The following is a 19992-nucleotide window of genomic DNA, read 5'->3' on the forward strand; positions in this document are numbered from 1 at the left end:
TATATATATATATATATATATATATATATATATATATATACGTATATATATATATTTTCAACAAGTCGGCCGTCTCCCACCGAGGCAGGGTGACCCAAAAAAGAAAGAAAATCCCCAAAAAGAAAATGCTTTCATCATCATTCAACACTTTCACCACACTCACACATAATCACTGTTTTTGCAGAGGTGCTCAGAATACAACAGTTTAGAAGCATATACGTATAAAGATACACAACATATCCCTCCAAACTGCCAATATTCCAAACCCCTCCTTTAAAGTGCAGGCATTGTACCCCCCATTTCCAGGACTCAAGTCCGACTATATGAAAATAACCGGGTTCCCTGAATCCCTTCACTAAATATTACCCTGCTCACACTCCAACAGATCGTCAGGTCCCAAGTACCATTCGTCTCCATTCACTCCTATCTAACACGCTCACGCACGCTTGCTGGAAGTCCAAGCCCCTTGCCCACAAAACCTCCTTTACCCCCTCTCTCCAACCCTTTCGAGGACGACCCCTACCTCGCCTTCCTTCCCCTATAGATTTATATGCTTTCCATGTCATTCTACTTTGAACCATTCTCTCTAAATGACCAAACCACCTCAACAACCCCTCTTCTGCCCTCTGACTAATACTTTTATTAACTCACACCTTTTCCTAATTTCCACACTCCGAATTTTCTGCATAATATTTACACCACACATTGACCTTAGATTCATTTATAATTAATAAAATTTGGTTAGAGTTTAATAATACATTGGGCAAATAATAAACCTTATTTCTTGGGTAGAATGATTTGTTGGTGGGTTGTCGTGAGGACCTGTTTAGTTGGACCAGCGGACCTACTGCAATGTTCCTCTTTTCTTATGAGTCCGGTATTGTCCCGCGTCAGGTGTTCTTTGTTGTGAGAGTTGACTGTGAGGTGTGGTCTAAGCCCTTTTATTGCCTTCCTTTGATGTATTACTTTCATAGTTCCTTGACAATGTGAGTAGTCACGAAAGCGCTTGGAATTTCACTACTCTTTCACAGTGGTTGTTTTGCATAATTTAAAATCACCTGTTTGCTGTGATCTTATTGCATATATATATATATATATATATATATATATATATATATATATATATATATATATATATATATATATATATATATATATATATAATATGGTTCAGAGGGCGTCTCAGAACCTTCTTAACTACTACTGGCCCGTCCGTCGGGTATGACCTACTTCCACCGTGAAATCCTGCCTACCAGTGACAGTTTTCGTCTGCTGCGCGTCCCTCACCTGACGCCATTATATAAACGTCAATCTTCATGCCTGTGCTTCAGATTCTTCGTGACTACGTTACTCGTAACAATATCCAAGGCTGAGTAACAGATTACCTCATATTTTATATATATTTCTACTGTCTTCCAATTATATTCTTGAATTTTTATTGATAAAGCCACTGGATGGTGAAACGTCTACAATAAAGATTCCCAAATGTTGCACATGTGTCTAATTCTCCAAGATATACTTATAGAAATGGTAGACTATGTACACTGAACACTGACTGAGGGTTACCTCGATGAACGTCTTTGAAGCATGACTTAGACTAAAGTATAGCTTGAACCATGAAAGACTAAGGTATACCTTTAAGAAAGTGAGGTATACCTTTAAACAACCCTTAGGCTAAGACATACCTTGAAGTAAAACTGAAACAGTAAAGTATACCTAAAAGCATGAAACTAAACTAAGGTATTCTTTGAGCATGATTAACATTAAAGTATACAGTATAGAATGACTTTTAGAGTGAGGCATACCTTAAAGCGATTGTCAGTGGTGTAGGTGAAGATTCCTAGGGTCAGAATGTGAAGATCCCGCTGTCTGATCCACGACACCTGTCACAGATAACCTAACTTATGAAACACATGGGTATTTTAAGTAATTGTAATAAAAATACGCTGCTACTACTACTACTACTACGACTACTGCTGCTATTACTACTACAACTACTATTACTACGATTACTACTACTATTACTACTACTACTACCGCTACTACTACGATTACTACTACTGTTACTACTACTACTGTTACTACTACTACTACTACCACTACTACTACTAATATTACTACTACTATTAATACTGCTATTATCACTACTACGCTACAACTACAACTACTTGTCCTACAACTACTACACTATAACTATACTATTACTACTACCTTTCCTAATATTACTACTATTACTACCACTACTACTACTTATAATAATAAGTAATAATCATCATTACAATAATAATAAAGTGATAATGATAATACTAATAATAATAAGTAATGATAATTACAATAATAGTAAAATAATGATAATACTACTATTCATAATAAGTATTAATAATAATAATAATAATAATAATAATAATAATAATAATAATAATAATAATAATAATAATAATAATAATAATAATAATAAAGTGAATTCTGGTAAAGAGAAACTTGATGAGAGAGAACATTTCTAAGAGACGAAACACTGAAGGTCACGCAGGAAGGAATATGATGAATAAATGTATAATGAAATCTAGAAGGGAATACGTTAAGAGGTGAGATAAATAACATTTGAGATGAGAGGAAAGAGGTGGAGGGAGGAAGAAGGAGAAGTGCTCAAGTTTGTCGAAGAAATAGTTTGTTCAGTTGGATTAATGCATCAGTGAAGAGTACTGCCAATTTTTTCTTGTGGGTGTGAGGCATGGTCTTTGAACGTTTAATCGGGGGATGTAAATATTATGTAGGGTAAAAGGAATAAAAAAAATTGACGCTTTGGTGTAATAATTCAGAAAGCAGAATAAACATAGCTGACACAGTTTTGTTATTCAGAAGGAAAGAATAAAATAAACAATACAGAAGGTGTAAAGAGCTGGGCTTGATAGAAAGAAATGATGGGAACGTCACGGGAATGGATGAAAAGAGAAAGTAAAAGATGTCAGAAGTACGGGCCCCATCATGCAATATTCCAATGAGTGTTAAATATAGGAAGGGATTCAGGTATACTGGTGGACGCGTGGGTCGTTGATTTTTGAAGATGGGAAGTATTGTTGTAATAATGATACACAATACCAACAAGTTTAATTTTCCATGTCGAAATGACCATCTTAAAATGTCTTATTTAAGACTGAGGGAGTGATCCTCTCATATTTACGTCTTCGCAGCTTCTGTTGTCTCTAGTACCTGATTCACTTTTATGTCCGACTGAAAGAAGCCTGTTGAGAGGGTGAAATGTTTCGACAATAAAACTACTCAGCTGTTGGAAAGGTGGAAAGGGCATTGCCAGCAGTGTGAAAGTTAAAAGGGAATGTTACGAGTTACTGAGCTTGACTTTTGTGCAATAATTAAAAGCTGCTAGAAAGTGAGTAGAACAGAATGAGTTTTCTTGATGAAATTACCTTGTATTATGAAAAAATCTTTGTTAAAATTATTATTATTATTATTGTTATTATTGTTATTATTATTATTTATACAATACAATAATAACAAGACATAACAGAAATAAATATTTTGTGAAATGAATCATTCAATTTAGAACCACTGCTTTAATATCTAGCATCTACTCACATCTTTGTTGCCGAGGTGAAGAACGCGACAGGGAAGTGTGGCCTTGTGGCCCACTACAGCTGTCACGTTGCTGGGAGAGACGTCACCAAAGTAGGCAGTGTGTGTGTTAGGTTGACCCCAGGTGATTTCTGGCTCACTGTGTTCACTCTCCCCACCTGCAATGTAAGCACACCTTGTGTTACATGTATGTTAGGCCGATCCCAAGTGATCTCTCTGGCTCACTGTGTTCACTCTCCCCGCTGAACGTGAACATACCTTGTGCTGTCTGTGAATTTTACTGACCCTTGGTGATCTCTGGCTCACTGTATTCACTTTCCCGCCTGCAATATAATCTCACCTTATGTTTCTGTGTGTGATGGGGGAGGACCCCTTTATGGGTGTGAATACTAATTGTCCCTTGTGGGATTCCGCTTGTTACGTCTGCCCATCCTGGTTATCTTTCCTAACCATCACTCTTTGTCCTCAATAATGTAGATACGTTGTCATCCATGTAGTACCTAAAAAATTTATAAATCTTTGGTGCAATACAACTTCGAATGCCTTTTTGTTTATCATGGAAAGCAGAAATTTCCTTATTATTCTCTTCCCTGCTTTGTTTATTTAACCTATAATAGAACTCCATTAACATCATTAGGCAGGACTTTCACTATAAATCTTTTATTATGATCTAACCGTTCCCGCGGTGCGTCACTTTTTTTCCTCTGATTCTCTTTTCAGTGTCTTGAACACAGCTTGCCAAGGATTCCAGTCACTAGTTACGAGCTTCGTATCTATAATATTGCTTGAATAAGAGTTTTTACATTCACTATGTTTTGTCTGTTTTGCATTTCCCTCCTAACAGCCAGTGACCACCTTCAGATTTTTGTTATTAGTTTACACAATGCTTCTTCCGTGGAATTACATTATCAAGTCCCGCTACATTTTATTTAGCCGGCTTAGTTACAGTTATTTTAAAATTTGTCTATTATGTAAGAATTTATTTTATTCTCTGTTGGTTTACCTTATATCTTCGTCTCGTTGGTGCTTTCATGAAAAACACAGTAATAACTTTGTTTGAATCGTCTGCTCAGGCCTTCATAGGTCTTGCCTAATTTATTCACGTTTTAGACTGCTTTGGTTTCTTTCACTATTCCCAACATTAAATTTTGGAATTCCAATTAGAAAAGTATGGTAGGCTATACCAACCAATAAAAACGTATGTTAAAAAAAAAAAAACAGCTGTAACACATCTGAACATCTTTGCATCACTCGTATCGAGTGATACAAAGATTACTTTATTTCTCAGACTCAATAAACTCAATTCCTTCCTTAACCTAATTACTTACTCCTTTAAGATCATATTGCTTCTGATGTGACTGTCTTGCAGCGTCAAATTTCATTTAACCTTTGTCGCTACAACAAACTCAAAGTTTTTTTTCCCTTTTCACTTACATACGCATACCTGTCACCACTGCAATGTTCTCAGCTTTCTATTATCCTCCCCTTTCTTTATTTTTCACTGTTTTGGCTCTTTTGTGCCATTCAGCTCTTTCTCTTCGGGTTAGGTGGACCGAATAATCTCTGTTCTGTACGTTGCTACTTCTCGTCCTTGGTATGAATTTCTCCTTGGCATCCAAGTGTTTTTCAGAAATGTACACCACTATCTTGATCACTGAATATCCATTCATTTCTCCTTCACTGATTTTACGATAAGAAATTTCTAATATTTTCAATGTTGTCATCGTACATCTGCCTTTGTCTCCTGCTGTGTAATAACTTCTACTGTTGATAAATTAGACACATGCGCAACACTTGCGTATCTTTATTATGGAAACATTTCGCCATACAGTGGCTTCATCAGTCTAATAAAAAGAAGAATGGTGAAGATCAGCCCATTAATCAATATGAGAGACTGACTACCTCAAACTCCTTCTGAGCTTCAACATACTTCTTTGTATTTGACTGACGAAGCCACTGTGTTGTGAAACGTTTCCATGATACAGATACCCAAGTGTTGCACGTGTACGTAATTTATCAACTCGTCGGTTCTCTGAACCATTTATCTACACCTACTGCTGTTCTATATTAGGTTCCTTTACCATGACTGACTGCTGTGTAGTTTTAGCACACATCACTATATTCTGCCCAGCTCCTTGAATTTCCAAGTGGTCAATACGATCGTTCCTCCATATGTTTTTTAGCTTGTTCCATTCTCGTTACCTTGTACCCCGATAGAAATGTATTGACTAAACTATTTGTTTAGGATTTATATATATATATATATATATATATATATATATATATATATATATATATATATATATATATATATATATATATATATATATATATATATATCGTGCCGAATATGTAAAACTGGTCAATTAGCAAGAACTCATTTAAAATTAAGTCCTTTCTAAAATTTTCTCTTATACGTTTAAAGATGTTTTTTTCATTAATGTTAATGTAAAAAAAAATTAATTTTGCACCAAAAGGAACTTAGAAAACTTACCTAACCTTATCATAACAAGATTATTATTATAATCAAAAAGAAGCGCTAAGCCACAAGGGCTATACAGCAATATTATATTATAACAAGAACAATTTATTTTAGCCTAACCCAACTAAATATATTTTAGATTTGTTTCCAATAATTTTATACTAAACAAACACAGTGAAATATATTTTTTCGTTAGGTTCAGAATGATTTTGGCGAAAATATTACATTCACAAATTTTCATTTGTTCTATATAGCAAGATGAGCGTTGCTATTTAAGCCAAGATCGCAAGTTCTGCCTATTCGGCACGACATATATATATATATATATATATATATATATATATATATATATATATATATATATATATATATATATATATATATATATATATATGTCGTGCCGAATATGTAAAACTGGTTAATTAGCAAGAACTCATTTAAAATTAAGCCCTTTCTAAAATTTTCTCTTATACGTTTAAATTTATATTTTTTTCATTAATGTTTATGTAAAAAATTTTAATTTTACACCAAAAGAAACTTAGAAAACTTACCTAACCTTTTTATAACAAGAAAAATTTATTTTAGCCTAATCCAACTATATATATTTTAGATTTGTTTACAATAATTTAATACTAAACAAACACAGTGAAATATATTTTTTTCGTTAGGTTCAGAATGATTTTGGCGAAATTATTGCATACACAAATTTTCACTTGTCCTATATGGCAAGATGAGCGTTGCTATTTAAGTCAAGATCGCAAGTTCTGCCTATTCGGCACGATATATATATATATATATATATATATATATATATATATATATATATATATATATATATATATATATATATATATATTACATACATATATATAAATATATATTATATACATATATATGTATTATGTTATTTTTTTCTTTTTAGGTGTCTTGATGGATACAGGTGAACATGCTTACTAATGGCGTAATCCATTCAGATCACTTCAGACATTCTTTCAGATCAGATAATGTTACATTCTTGTCGTCGTAATCATTGATTGCTGTTGTCGTCGTTCGTTGTTGTTCGTTGTCGCTGTCATTGTTGTTGTTCGTGTTGTTGTTATTGTTGTTGCTACTGTAGATGCACCTGATTAATGAGGAAAAATTAAGTCCAATCCAGAGAAACAGAGGAAAGCTTCACCTCCATCAAGACACCTCCTCCTCTGAAGGGTCTTAAGATATAATCTTCCTCATTAATTTCACATCTGAAGTCTATGATGTATTAGAATCACTTTTGACTGGTCATTTAAGTACTTTAAGATAAGAAGAGGATACAATGCAGATCCTCGGGGTCTCATTATCCGCGAGTTATCTCATACTTCCTTTCTTTTCTTTCCCTTCTGTCTTCCACTCCCATAGAACTTGCCTATCCAGATGAGCACATTCCATGCAACAACTGCCAGCTGTTCCATTTTGTATGGCAGCTTCCTAAGTGACACTTTTTCAGTCCTTCTCTCTCCTGCTTTATTTCCATAAAATTTTAGGAGATTCTTGAGACTGGGTTTCCTATCTCTGGACCCGTGATGATTGTTTCATATTCACCAATTGATTTTTAGGCGCTCTTATATTCTCTTCTAATATTTTCCAGTACATTAACCGGTATGTCAGCCAAAAGAATAAAAGTTATAGAACTATTGCTGGAACAAATTATAACTCTTCAACATTGTCTTGTATGGAACCGATACACTAATGACTAATATTCAACAAATTTAAATATACAGTGAAGAACATGCTAAGCTTAAATAAAATTCAGCTTTAATCAGTCACACTTGAGAGACTCCACGCAACTGCGTCTTGCCTACATGTAAACATAAAGAAAAAACAAATTGAAAAAAGCAAACTTTTATTTGGCTAACATGTCGCTGTGTAATGCGTTGTCATGTCATCAAAACTCTACACAGAGCAAACTAGGTCCACTGCAAATGTTGCTAGAACTTGAGTCCATTTTCATGCAAACTATACATGACGACTCAACAAAACAGAGGTTCTTGTCATTGTGTTCTGGAAGCTCCATTTGTTAAGCATAAGCTCTCAGGTGCTGCAAAACATCACAACAACGCTATATCATAATTATCGAAATTACCTTTACCCTTCCTGAGAGTAATCGCTGAGGCATAGCTACTGAGAAACCTGGATCACGAGGCATCACATTAAGATGCTAATTATGCAAGATTGCGAGGATGGTGTTATTGCTTTTCCGGAACTGGGCTGCTACAATGTTGTGGTAATTTGGGTCAAGGTTGATGGGTTTAAAAGCGTTGGTGCTGGATATTGGGGCCTGTAATGGTTAGTTGAGATGGTGATAGTGTGGTGGTGGCTGCAGTGATGATGGCAGCTGCTTGAGGTAAAGGTGAGTGTTTATAGTGTTGGAAGTGCAGGTGATGGTAATGGTGGTACCATTGATGGTGATGTTATAAATAATAGGGATGATGGTGATGTCATAAGCAGTAGCCACTTTATTTGATGGTGAGAAGTATCGAGGTTAGTGGTGGAGCTCGTGGTGAAAGCTTTTAAGAGGAAGTGGTGATGAAAGGTTTAATAGTATATATGGCGATGAAAGTATTAGTGGAGGAGTTGACAGTAAAAGCAATGGCGGAGTGGGTTGTGAAAGTATTTGTAGTGGAGGTGGTGGCAACAGTATTAGTGGTACAGGTGAACGTAATAGTGGTGTAGGTTGTGTTGATAATATCAGTGGTGTAAGTGGCGGTAAAAATTTTTGATGTGATTAATGGTAGAGATGAGGCAAAACATTGGTGGTAGTTTGTGTTGTGTTGCTGGTGGTAACAAATGTGCTTGTGTTAGATGGTGCAGGTAGCAGTTAAAGTACTGGAAATGGCAGATGTTACGGGTGACAGTGAAAGTATTGTTAGTCTGTACTTGTGCAAGTAGTGTAAGTATCTTTGATGGTGCAGATGGTGTTGGTGGCGGAGATGGCGGTTATGTTCCGACGATGAAAAATGTAATATTAAAGCAATTAGTCTGGATGAGGTTAAGGGAATAAAGCGGCTGGACAAAATAACATGAACACATGCTGATTGAACTGTCGAACTGTCGAACTGTCGAATGACTGAATAATAAATTACAATGTGTTCCAGGTACCTTTTAACATAAATTAAAAAATATATATCGTTAAACGTAAAAGAGAAATTTTTAGAAAGGACTTAATTTGAGATGAGTTCTTGTTAATTGACCAGTTTTATCTATTCGGCACGACATATACATGTATATATATATATATATATATATATATATATATATATATATATATATATATATATATATATATATATATATATATAAAACAACCACTGTGAAAGAATAGAGAAATTCCAAGCGCTTTCGTGACTACTCACATTATCAAGGAATAATTGTTCCTTGATAATGTGAGTAGTCACGAAAGTTCTTTGAATTTCTCTATTCTTTCACAGTGGTTGTTTTGCATATTCTGAAATCACCTGTTTACTGTGATCTTATTGCATATATATATATATATATATATATATATATATATATATATATATATATATATATATATATATATATATATATATATATATATATAATTTTGTGATAAATTTAGGTAACGTTATGAGGTGGTTTAGTTAATGTTTCGGGTTGGTATAGGAAATATGAGATGATTTACGTGGTGTTACGGTTGATTTACTTAGTGTTTTGAGATGATTTAGGCAAAGTTATTGTTGTATTAATGTTGATATAATTATCGACAATATGTTATGTAAAAGGACACAAGTGCAACTAATGTGACATTTTATTGTGGCAACGCCTGTAGCAAGACAGTGATAGAGTGAATGATGATGAAAGTGCTTCTTCTTGTTCATGTACTCCTGGGAAACAGCGGATGTCTTCAAATAATAATAATAATAATAATAATAATAATAATAATAATAATAATAATAATAATAATAATAACAATAATAATAATAATAATAATAATAATAATAATAATAATAATAATAATAATAATCATAAATAATTTTCTCTGGCTCTGGGAGGCTGTAGTGTAAGTGCTAGAAATTTAAAGTGAAAACGTGATCCGAAAGTAAAATTAATAATTTCCAGACCAAAAATAATTTTATAATTCTTGAAGAGGGCAGCTGGAGTCTCACGTACTGCCTGGAGCAGGAATGTAATATTGCATATTTGCATTTCTGAATTATAAGCTGAATATAAAGGAAAATCGTTTTTTTAATTATTTTTTTAGAGCATTGGTGCTATAATTAACATTTTTATTTTTACACAGGCTTAATTGTGCGACATTTTGAGTCCGCTGCTGTAACAAGAAAATAAAGGTAGTTAGAGATTAGGTTAAAATGTTTCGTTCATTTTAATGTGTGATGATGTTAGTAATCACAATTACTTTACGATGATTTTTTGGGGGGTTTAAAATATTCATAGTTTATCCTCCATGTATATAACTTCATTAAGTTAGTGGTGATGCTGAATCACTGATATCCAGCACTGGTACGCTAGTGGTTGTTTGATCACTGATATCCAGCACTGGTACGCTAGTGGTTGTTTGATCACTGATATCCAGCACTGGTACGCTAGTGGTTGTTTGATCACTGATACCCAGCACTGGTACGCTAGTGGTTGTTTGATCACTGATACCCAACACTGGTACGCTAGTGGTTGTTTGATCACTGATATCCAGCACTGGTACGCTAGTGGTTGTTTGATCACTGATACCCAGCACTGGTACGCTAGTGGTTGTTTGATCACTGATACCCAGCATTGGTACGCTAGTGGTTGTTTGATCACTGATACCCAGCACTGGTACGCTAGTGGTTGTTTGATCACTGATACCCAGCACTGGTACGCTAGTGGTTGTTTGATCACTGATACCCAGCACTGGTACGCTAGTGGTTGTTTGATCGCTGATACCCAACATTGGTACGCTAGTGGTTGTTTGATCACTGATACCCAGCACTGGTACGCTAGTGGTTGTTTGATCACTGATACCCAGAACTGGTACGCTAGTGGTTGTTTGATCACTGATACCCAGCACTGGTACGCTAGTGGTTGTTTGATCACTGATACCCAGAACTGGTACGCTAGTGGTTGTTTGATCACTGATACCCAGCACTGGTACGCTAGTGGTTGTTTGATCACTGATACCCAACACTGGAACGCTAGTGGTTGTTTGATCACTGATACCCAGCACTGGTACGCTAGTGGTTGTTTGATCACTGATACCCAGCACTGGTACGCTAGTGGTTGTTTGATCACTGATACCCAGCAATGGTACGCTAGTGGTTGTTTGATCACTGATACCCAGCACTGGTACGCTAGTGGTTGTTTGATCGCTGATACCCAACATTGGTACGCTAGTGGTTGTTTGATCACTGATACCCAGAACTGGTACGTTAGTGGTTGTTTGATCGCTGATACCCAGCACTGGTACGCTAGTGGTTGTTTGATCGCTGATACCCAGCACTGGTACGCTAGAAGTTGTTTGATCACTGATACCCAGCGGGACTTTTTTCCTGATAAACAAAACGTCACCAACATTCACGAAAGAAGGCATTAACCAGCCAAATCTTACACTGCCGATGTTTGGGTCGATGCGACTTTTCCTAATTCGGAGAATGGTAAAATTTGCTTCACGATCGTAGGACACACTGTAATTATCATTTTCCTTTATAACTGGATGAAAACTTCGGTACTCCAGTAGATGAGTAACCGTAGATATGTAGCACCGTTATCCCCTGACGTAATCTAGTGATCACACCCGCGGCTTTAATCAGACAGATCTGTGGTTCTACCTGACAATTGACCATCTAGTATATAATTTGATCCTTTTGTTACGGCTGTGTCGAATGTACTATCCAATTTTCTCCGAGAGCTTAAAGAATGTTGTACCTGCGGAGAATGAAATCATCCAGCGTTTCACACAGTTTTATTCAGAACCCTAGTGACTGAACGATTACAGCGTTGAACCTTCTGCTCGCATGCACCTCGGTTAAACACCCCGTCTATTTTTGTGTTTATTCGTTTACAGGCGTTCATTTTTAATCCAGATGATGTTTAGCCATGGATATATAGCATCGGTAAACCAGCGTTTACTAAATTACTGATACCCAGCACTGATAAACCAAAAGTTACTTAATCATTGATACCCAACACTGGTAAACCAGCAGTTACTTAATCATTGATACCCAGCACTAGAAAATCAGCAGGTACTTAATCATTGATACCCAACACTGGTAAACCAGCAGTTACTTAATCATTGATACCCAGCACTAGAAAATCAGCAGGTACTTAATCATTGGTACCCAACACTGGTAAACCAGCAGTTACTTAATCATTGATACCCAGCACTAGAAAATCAGCAGGTACTTAATCATTGATATCTAGCACAGGTAAACCAACAGTTACCTAATCACTAATAGCCAGCACCGATTAATCAATGGTTGCTTAATCACAGATACCCGGCACCGGTTAGCCACTGGTTTCCTGATCATTTTCTCCCTACAATTCATCGCCTTACGAAAACCCACATGAAGAGACACTGTTCCTGTTTGCTGACGACCTAAACACCACCAATTGTGTAATTAACGAAGGAGTTAAACCAGGCTTTGAAATTAATAATGTTTCAAGTTACGGAACAAATCATACTTTTTCTTACTAAAGTTCCAAGAACTGAGTTTGCTGCTGCATCAAGTTTGCGTGAATATGTTAGTTGCACGTATACCATACATACGTGAAGAACAAAAATACCGTGACAATACACAGATAACCAGCACATAAGAGAAAGAAACTGATGACGATATTTCGGTCCTACTCTGACCATTTACAAAGTCACTCTGTGACTATGTAAATGGTCCAAATCGGACAAAAATATCATCGCCATCTTCTCTTTCTTATGCGCTGATTATTTATTATTATTATTAAAGATTAGCCGGTATTTTCCCGGCCCGGGCCTTTTCCAAGTGGTGGCCCGGCCTTGGCTCCCTCTTTAGGGAGTGTCTGAGACCGAAGTCTCCCATGGGAGGAGGCACAAGTACCTCCTCATCTTTGGGACCAACTCTCCCCAGGCCTAGCCACAAGCTAGGCCTCTCTGGTCTGCCATCCCCGCCCCAAAGGAGCAAATGGGAATGACAGTCTTATGAGCTAAAAGCTCGGACTCAGGCACCTACCCTACCCTAGAAGGGTTAGGCATGGTGTCGATGATGCGCTGATTATTTGTATACATTACATAAACAATCGTATTTCATTAAAAATCAAGTTTTTTTTGCGTGCGAATGTGTGTATATTCTAGTGATATTAGTAATGTGAGAAATGAACTTAAATAAAAGATGAATGCAAGTTTGAATTTTGATGGCTTCGAGAGAAAGTGTCGGGCCGGGGGGGGGGGGGCGGCACTCTGATCAAATCTTATTAGAATGACGAAGATGACATTGTAGTTTGCTCAGTTGACGAGTAAATTATTATTAAGGAGCCAGTGAAAATTTAAATTTCTAATTTGATAATCCTTTTATTAATCATATTTTCTTAATAAAACTTTAAATATTTTTTAATTTCTTTATAGAACATTAAATGTTTAAGTTATCAATCATTAACTATAATATTCTTGAATGAACAAAATCACATTAGAGCTGACATAGAAAAGAACATAAGGGTAATATTTTATACTGAAATAACCAGAAGTGAATTGTAATGTGAATGATTTGGTACGATATTACGCACACATTCGTTACTTGGCCTGGCAGCCCGAAGCTGGTTTTATGGCAATACTGTAGCGACAAGTTTATAGGTTAGGTTAAGTTCGGTTTGAAAAGGTTACTTAAACCTATAAAAACATATGTAACGGCAAACATGAAAGCTGAAAATTAAAGGATCGCGGCACACCTGTTAACGTGTTATATCTATGTTTGGGCTTATATAAAGAAGAATATATTACACGTACTAAGTTAACTTAACAGCCTCTGAAGGGTTTCGACAGTTTTCCTACTCAGCTAGCCCGGCCATAGCTCAGCTTGGCTGGTGTGTACCTAATCATCCAAGCTGTTGCTGCTGGCGGCCTGCTGACCTGCATATCTATCAGACTGGTTGATCCGGCACTTCGCGGAAGTATTTTTCTACACTTTCTCCGCAAGTGTTTCTGGTATCTTCTGGTGAAGTATTGACTAGTTGGGACTCACGGATATTGACACATTGTTTTCTTCCATACCATTCGCTGCAGTATGTTATTATGGCAGTGTGCAGATTTGGGATCAGATCTTTAAGTACCATCTATTTATAAATTATCATGTATCTTTCTCTCCTCCGCTCCAGCGAGTACATGCTTAGTATTTTGAAGCTTTCCCAGTAATTTATTTGCTTAATTGGTTTTATCTAATACCTCACTTGTCCTGAATGGAGCCATCAACACTGAGCAGTACTCTCAGCAGGAGAGCACAAGTGATTCGAAAATTGCCACCATTGGCATTATTTTCCTTGTTTTATAACAAATTATTATCCATCCAATCATTTTCCTGTTGGAGTTACTCATTCTTTCCAGTTGGAATTTGTAACCAGTTATTGACAAGATATCTTCCACTGCTCACTGAAAGATTACTGAGGAGATTTTTATTTTCATTTTGATATAAATCATCAGTGATGATACGAAACTGTCTCGTGTTTTTATCTGAGTCTGCTATGAATATCAGACAGTAAATATGCAAAGACCGTGCCTTGTAGTATTATACTTTTTACATTTCTAATGATACTTTTGGCTTGTTTACTATTTCTCTTTTGTGTTATATTTGTCAGAAAGTCTAATATTTATTTTTCTACGTTTTCCTAATGCCTGTCGCCCTCATTTGATGCGCAGTCACTCCAATGATCGCATTTGTCAAATGCTTTTGCAAAATCCATAAATACGACATCGGCATTTAGGCATCCATCCATTACATCCGTGATCCTCTCATAATGTTTTAGTAAAAGGATACAAGGAGCTTTATCAAGCTCCTGGAGAGCGAAACGTTGCCACAATAAATGTCACATTAGTTGCACTTGTGTCCTTTTACTTTACAAATTGTCGGTAATTCTACCAACTTTATTGCATAATGTTTTAGTAGATGTGATGAGCAGGATCGTCCCGATCTATATTTAAGTTGACTTGGATTGTGCAAGTAATGCTATTTCATGAAGTCTTTAATTTGATGTGTCATCACTCAAATACTTTTATGAAGTGTGACGTTAAGGCCACTGGTCTGTAACAGTCTTTGTTTAGCACTGTACTGCCTCCTTTAAGTCAAGGTGCCATGTCTGAATTTTAGCCTCGGAGATTTAGCCAATTAAATATAAATTTAGAAATATGATTTTAAAAAGAATAGCAAGTTGAAAAAGTGACGTAAGCAAAACGACAGAAATAACTCTAAACCCTCCGTTTAGCGAGTTGTTATAATTATTTTTCATAACGGTTTGAAGGGACTCGAATCTCAGTTGCTGGGTTAAGCACCTTTCGACCTTTCCTCTCACCAAATTATTTATACTCTGTCCCCATTTTCCAACTCACATTCCCCTGACTGTCTTCCCACTTCTCTCGTCAAAGAGAAGAGCGACACCCATGCTAACCATCCTAGTGAGTACTAAAATACACCTTACTAGGCCGGCGTGGTACAGTGGATGACGTGCTGGCCTACTGGTTTTAGGAATGTCTTACCATTAGTTGAAACCGTTAGTTTAGTAAACCGTTTAAAAATGTATCATTACAATCTCGGAAGTCATAATATATTATATTTATAATATCAAAAGAATTATCATTAATAATAGCAATAATAATTATAATTAATATTATTATTATGGTTATTATTATAATAGGGAAGCTCATACACCGCAGGTATGGAAGGGATGGCAGGAAATAAAATTTTATCCATAGGGAGGAACTGCCCCAGTTTCCTGGATCAAGAATTTATCAATAACCAATATAAGCAAGAGAATGTTAAGCTACTCTCATCTTACCAGAATTACAATTTAAATCATATTGCTCATTTATTTCACACATATTACACATATAATACCATTCGCTAAATCGTAATGATTGTGGAGAAGAAGATAATTGTTGAAGAAGACAGGACACGATACCTGGTGAGGCAGTAGTGGCTTTAGGATTTCTGCACCACCGGTCGAATCCTGATCACTTCCTGAGTTTATTATAGATATATTTTTAAATTATATTAACTGTGCTCGAAACATTTTTAAAAAAATAGATGTTCCATCTTTTCTAAGCTTTCCCCTTCCTCTTCCTTGGATCACATTTTATTAACGCGAATTTCCCAGGCGCTGTATGAACCCTACGGGTTTACCTTGTCTACAACAAAAACAACAATAACTTCCATCAACAATAAAAACAACCAGCAACAACTACAACCACCATCACCAACATCACCAACCACCAATAACAACTACAACCATCACAAACAACAACTACAACCACCATCACCAACATCAACCACCAACAACAGCTACAGCCATCACAAACAACAACTACAACCACCATCACCAACATTACCAACCACCAACAACAGCTACAACCATCACAAACATCAACTACAACCACCATCACCAACATCACAAATCACCAACAGCTACAACCATCACAAACAACAACTACAACCACCATCACCAACATCACAAATCACCAACAGCTACAACCATCACAAACAACAACTACAACCACCATCACCAACATTACCAACCACCAACAATAACTACAACCATCAACAACATCACCAACCATCAACAACAACTACAACCATCACAAACAACAACTACAACCACCATCACCAACATTACCAACCACCAACAACAACTACAACCATCACAAACAACAACTACAACCACCATCACCAACATCACCAACCACCAACAACAACTACAACCATCACAAACAACAACTACAACCACCATCACCAACATCACCAACCACCAACAACATCTACAACCATCACAAACAACAACTACAACCACCATCACCAACATCACCAACCACCAACAACAACTACAACCATCACAAACAACAACTACAACCACCATCACCAACATCACCAACAACCAACAACAACTACAACCATCACAAACAACAACTACAACCACCATCACCAACATCACCAACCACCTCTTTCATAAGTCAATACTTGCTCTCGTACTTTTATGACAACCTTAATATATTCCAGAATATTTCTGAATAAGAACAGTGGTGAAATAAAAAAAATGATGGGTCGCTCGCTGCCTGTGTAATGATAGACGATGCAGTCATGTCCGAGTTTCTGCTTTCTGATGCAAGTGTTTTATTATAAATCTTTAAGATCAAAGTCTCTTAACTTTGCATTTTCCTTTAAAATTTTAGCCTCCACTGCCTACGACTCTCGATGGATTACGACAATTTTGCGCTATACAGACTTTTGGTAAGTGTAGAAATATTTAATGTTTGAACTTATTGTTTGCGTACGTCATTCTGTTGTTTTCTATACTTCAGTCAGTTTACACATGCCATTCTACTGTTTACAGCCGTCAGTCCATTGTTTACATTCAGCAGTCTCTTATTTTTCACCTATTAGCATGTTTATACTTTCTATTGTTAACACCAAAAAGTCTATTAATTACACTTTATTATTCACACTGGTCAGCCTATCGTTTGCATTCATAACTTTTTTATATGTGTCAGTCTATTGTTTACACTCGTCTATTTCTTTACAAAGATGAATCTGTTATTTAAACATACTGGCTAATTTTGTAATCTATTAGTTTAATTTTAACTAGTATGACTCTGTTGTTTACTAACTTCAGACTGTTTACATGAGTCAGACTGACTCGCCATGGGTTTGAATCCCATCCTTTCTGGGTGATGTTTCCAAATACATCATTACTTTGCCTCTTACCCCTCTGAGCACTGTAATGCCCCGTTTACCCTGGAAGAGCTTTCATGAACGCAGTGTCGAGGTATCGACGCACAGCGGCATGAATAGATCCTTGTTCACTCTCTCTACATTCAATTCTTCAGTCGTATCTGGTCACAGTATTTCAGACTTTCAGTTATGGGGGCTTTATCTAAAAATGTGATAAAAGTGAGATATTTGTCTGATTTCATTTATTTTTTATTTAAGTTAAAAAGATGGTCAAAAGTCTATACTAGAATTCCATGAAGTCTGCAACTATCCTCTATTTCCGTAAAATGAGTACATATGGACGCAACCCCATTCATTACAGAAACATTACCTTTTCCCACCTTTATCTGTGTATAATTAGAGAGAAAAGAAAATGAACGGGGCACTTGGAAACCCGCAACAGTCTCTCAACCAATGTTTGTTACAGTGGGATCGTTCTGCTTCTGACCCTCTACTCCGTCTAGATATTTATCTTTGCAAAGCTTTTGCTGACTCTAACCCCAGGCAAATAATTTTGGTCTTAGGCCCTCCCCTGATCTTTTTTTTCAGGGCTTTATGACTGCAAATGAAGTAGCAATAAAGAATACTTGGCCACAGTGCTAGCATATTAAAGGGATCACACTGATGTATACAGCAACGTAAATAAAATTACTTAAGATTACATGATATAAATTACCTCCAGTGGCTACTTTAGACGACATGGTGAAGCAAAATACGATTAAATGGCAGCTAAAAGTGAAACGTAACACGCTAACCAGTTAGCTATCAAAACTAAAAAAAAACTATACCATTATAACAATCAGTCATTCTGATATTTGGCTCTGATCACACACACAGTTAACATAATCATATCATATACCCAGGAAGAACTGCCTTTCCTAGAACCTGATAGACTTAAAATCAAGCAAATCCATTCTAGTGAGAGCCTCAGTCACTCGGAATAACTCTACAAAATACATCAAAAACTTCACAACTTATCTCTCCAACAACGTCCACCGTGCATTGACCAAGTACTGCTGAATTCCAGTCAGAACACCGATGTAACCTCACGTGGGGTAGTAACTCTCGTGATCAGGCTTGGAGGTAGTGTAATTATAATTTAAACTGCATGAGAATAATTAAAAATAAAATAATTATAAATGTAAATGAGCTTTTGTATCAAAAGGTTATTGTAATTGATAATTGCCAAACTTATACCTGCTTAAATTACCTAAGAAACGGAGTACTAATGACAAAATAAATATACATGTAAAAATGGTACATAACTGCAAATTATGATGTAATTCCCGTTGTTTGGATCACGTCGAGTGAGTCACGGTGAGTTATGTTTGCGAGTGGTGAATGTGACTAGTAGGTATCAAGACTTGTTTACGATTGGATGGATTGTTACGTGGGATAAAACAAAAATTATATTTGTGGTGTGTCAAAAGTGTAATTTTTTTTATGTTTTTAATGAATAACATTTTGAAAGTGGTGTGAGACGTTAGGGGTAACGTTTATTTTTGAAAACAGGAAGTCATTGGTTATAAATTCTCGAATGGATAAGCATTCATGAGTTTCATGAACAATTCTGACTCAGTAACGTCTTTGGATGAGGTATAAATTGAATGAGGAATAACTGTTTTTTCTCATATTTCACAAGAATAAATGATCATGGAAGAAGTGAGAGGAAAGATGGGGTAATGGAACTGAGATTACTACACTGCCAATATTAGCATTCCCTCTACTTGTTTCAATATTATATGTTTCTCCACCGTTATGTTAGTGATATTGCTTGACAACATGACTTATTTCTGAATATCAGCAATGTAAAGGTGAATGGGGAAGGCCAGTAATGCAATTGTATGTCGCTGCAGTGCAGTATGTTAGTTCGGTCAATTGGAATGTGTATATGAGAAAGTTTTGCTTCTCCTTTTACATCGTCAGATCTTTATTATTGGCAAGATGGAGCTGGAAACAATAGTGTATTTAATATAATAAGAATGGAAACTT

General features: G+C 36.0%; 1 protein-coding gene across 1 annotated transcript in view; it reads right to left on the reverse strand.

The window, feature by feature from the left end:
- Positions 1-7407, reverse strand: part of LOC128692277 (kin of IRRE-like protein 1) — a 57274-nt gene extending 49867 nt beyond the window's left edge. Inside the window, exons 1-4 of the mRNA XM_070096228.1 lie at positions 7364-7407; positions 7060-7196; positions 3595-3749; positions 1806-1883 (exon numbers count right to left, since the gene is read on the reverse strand). Coding sequence (XP_069952329.1) covers positions 1806-1883; positions 3595-3749; positions 7060-7196; positions 7364-7407 — 414 coding nt within the window. The remainder of the gene's footprint in view (positions 1-1805; positions 1884-3594; positions 3750-7059; positions 7197-7363) is intronic.
- Positions 7408-19992: the final 12585 nt, after the last annotated feature.

This window comes from Cherax quadricarinatus, chromosome 53 (genome assembly GCF_038502225.1).
Source record: "Cherax quadricarinatus isolate ZL_2023a chromosome 53, ASM3850222v1, whole genome shotgun sequence".
Taxonomy (NCBI): Eukaryota; Metazoa; Arthropoda; class Malacostraca; order Decapoda; family Parastacidae; genus Cherax; species Cherax quadricarinatus.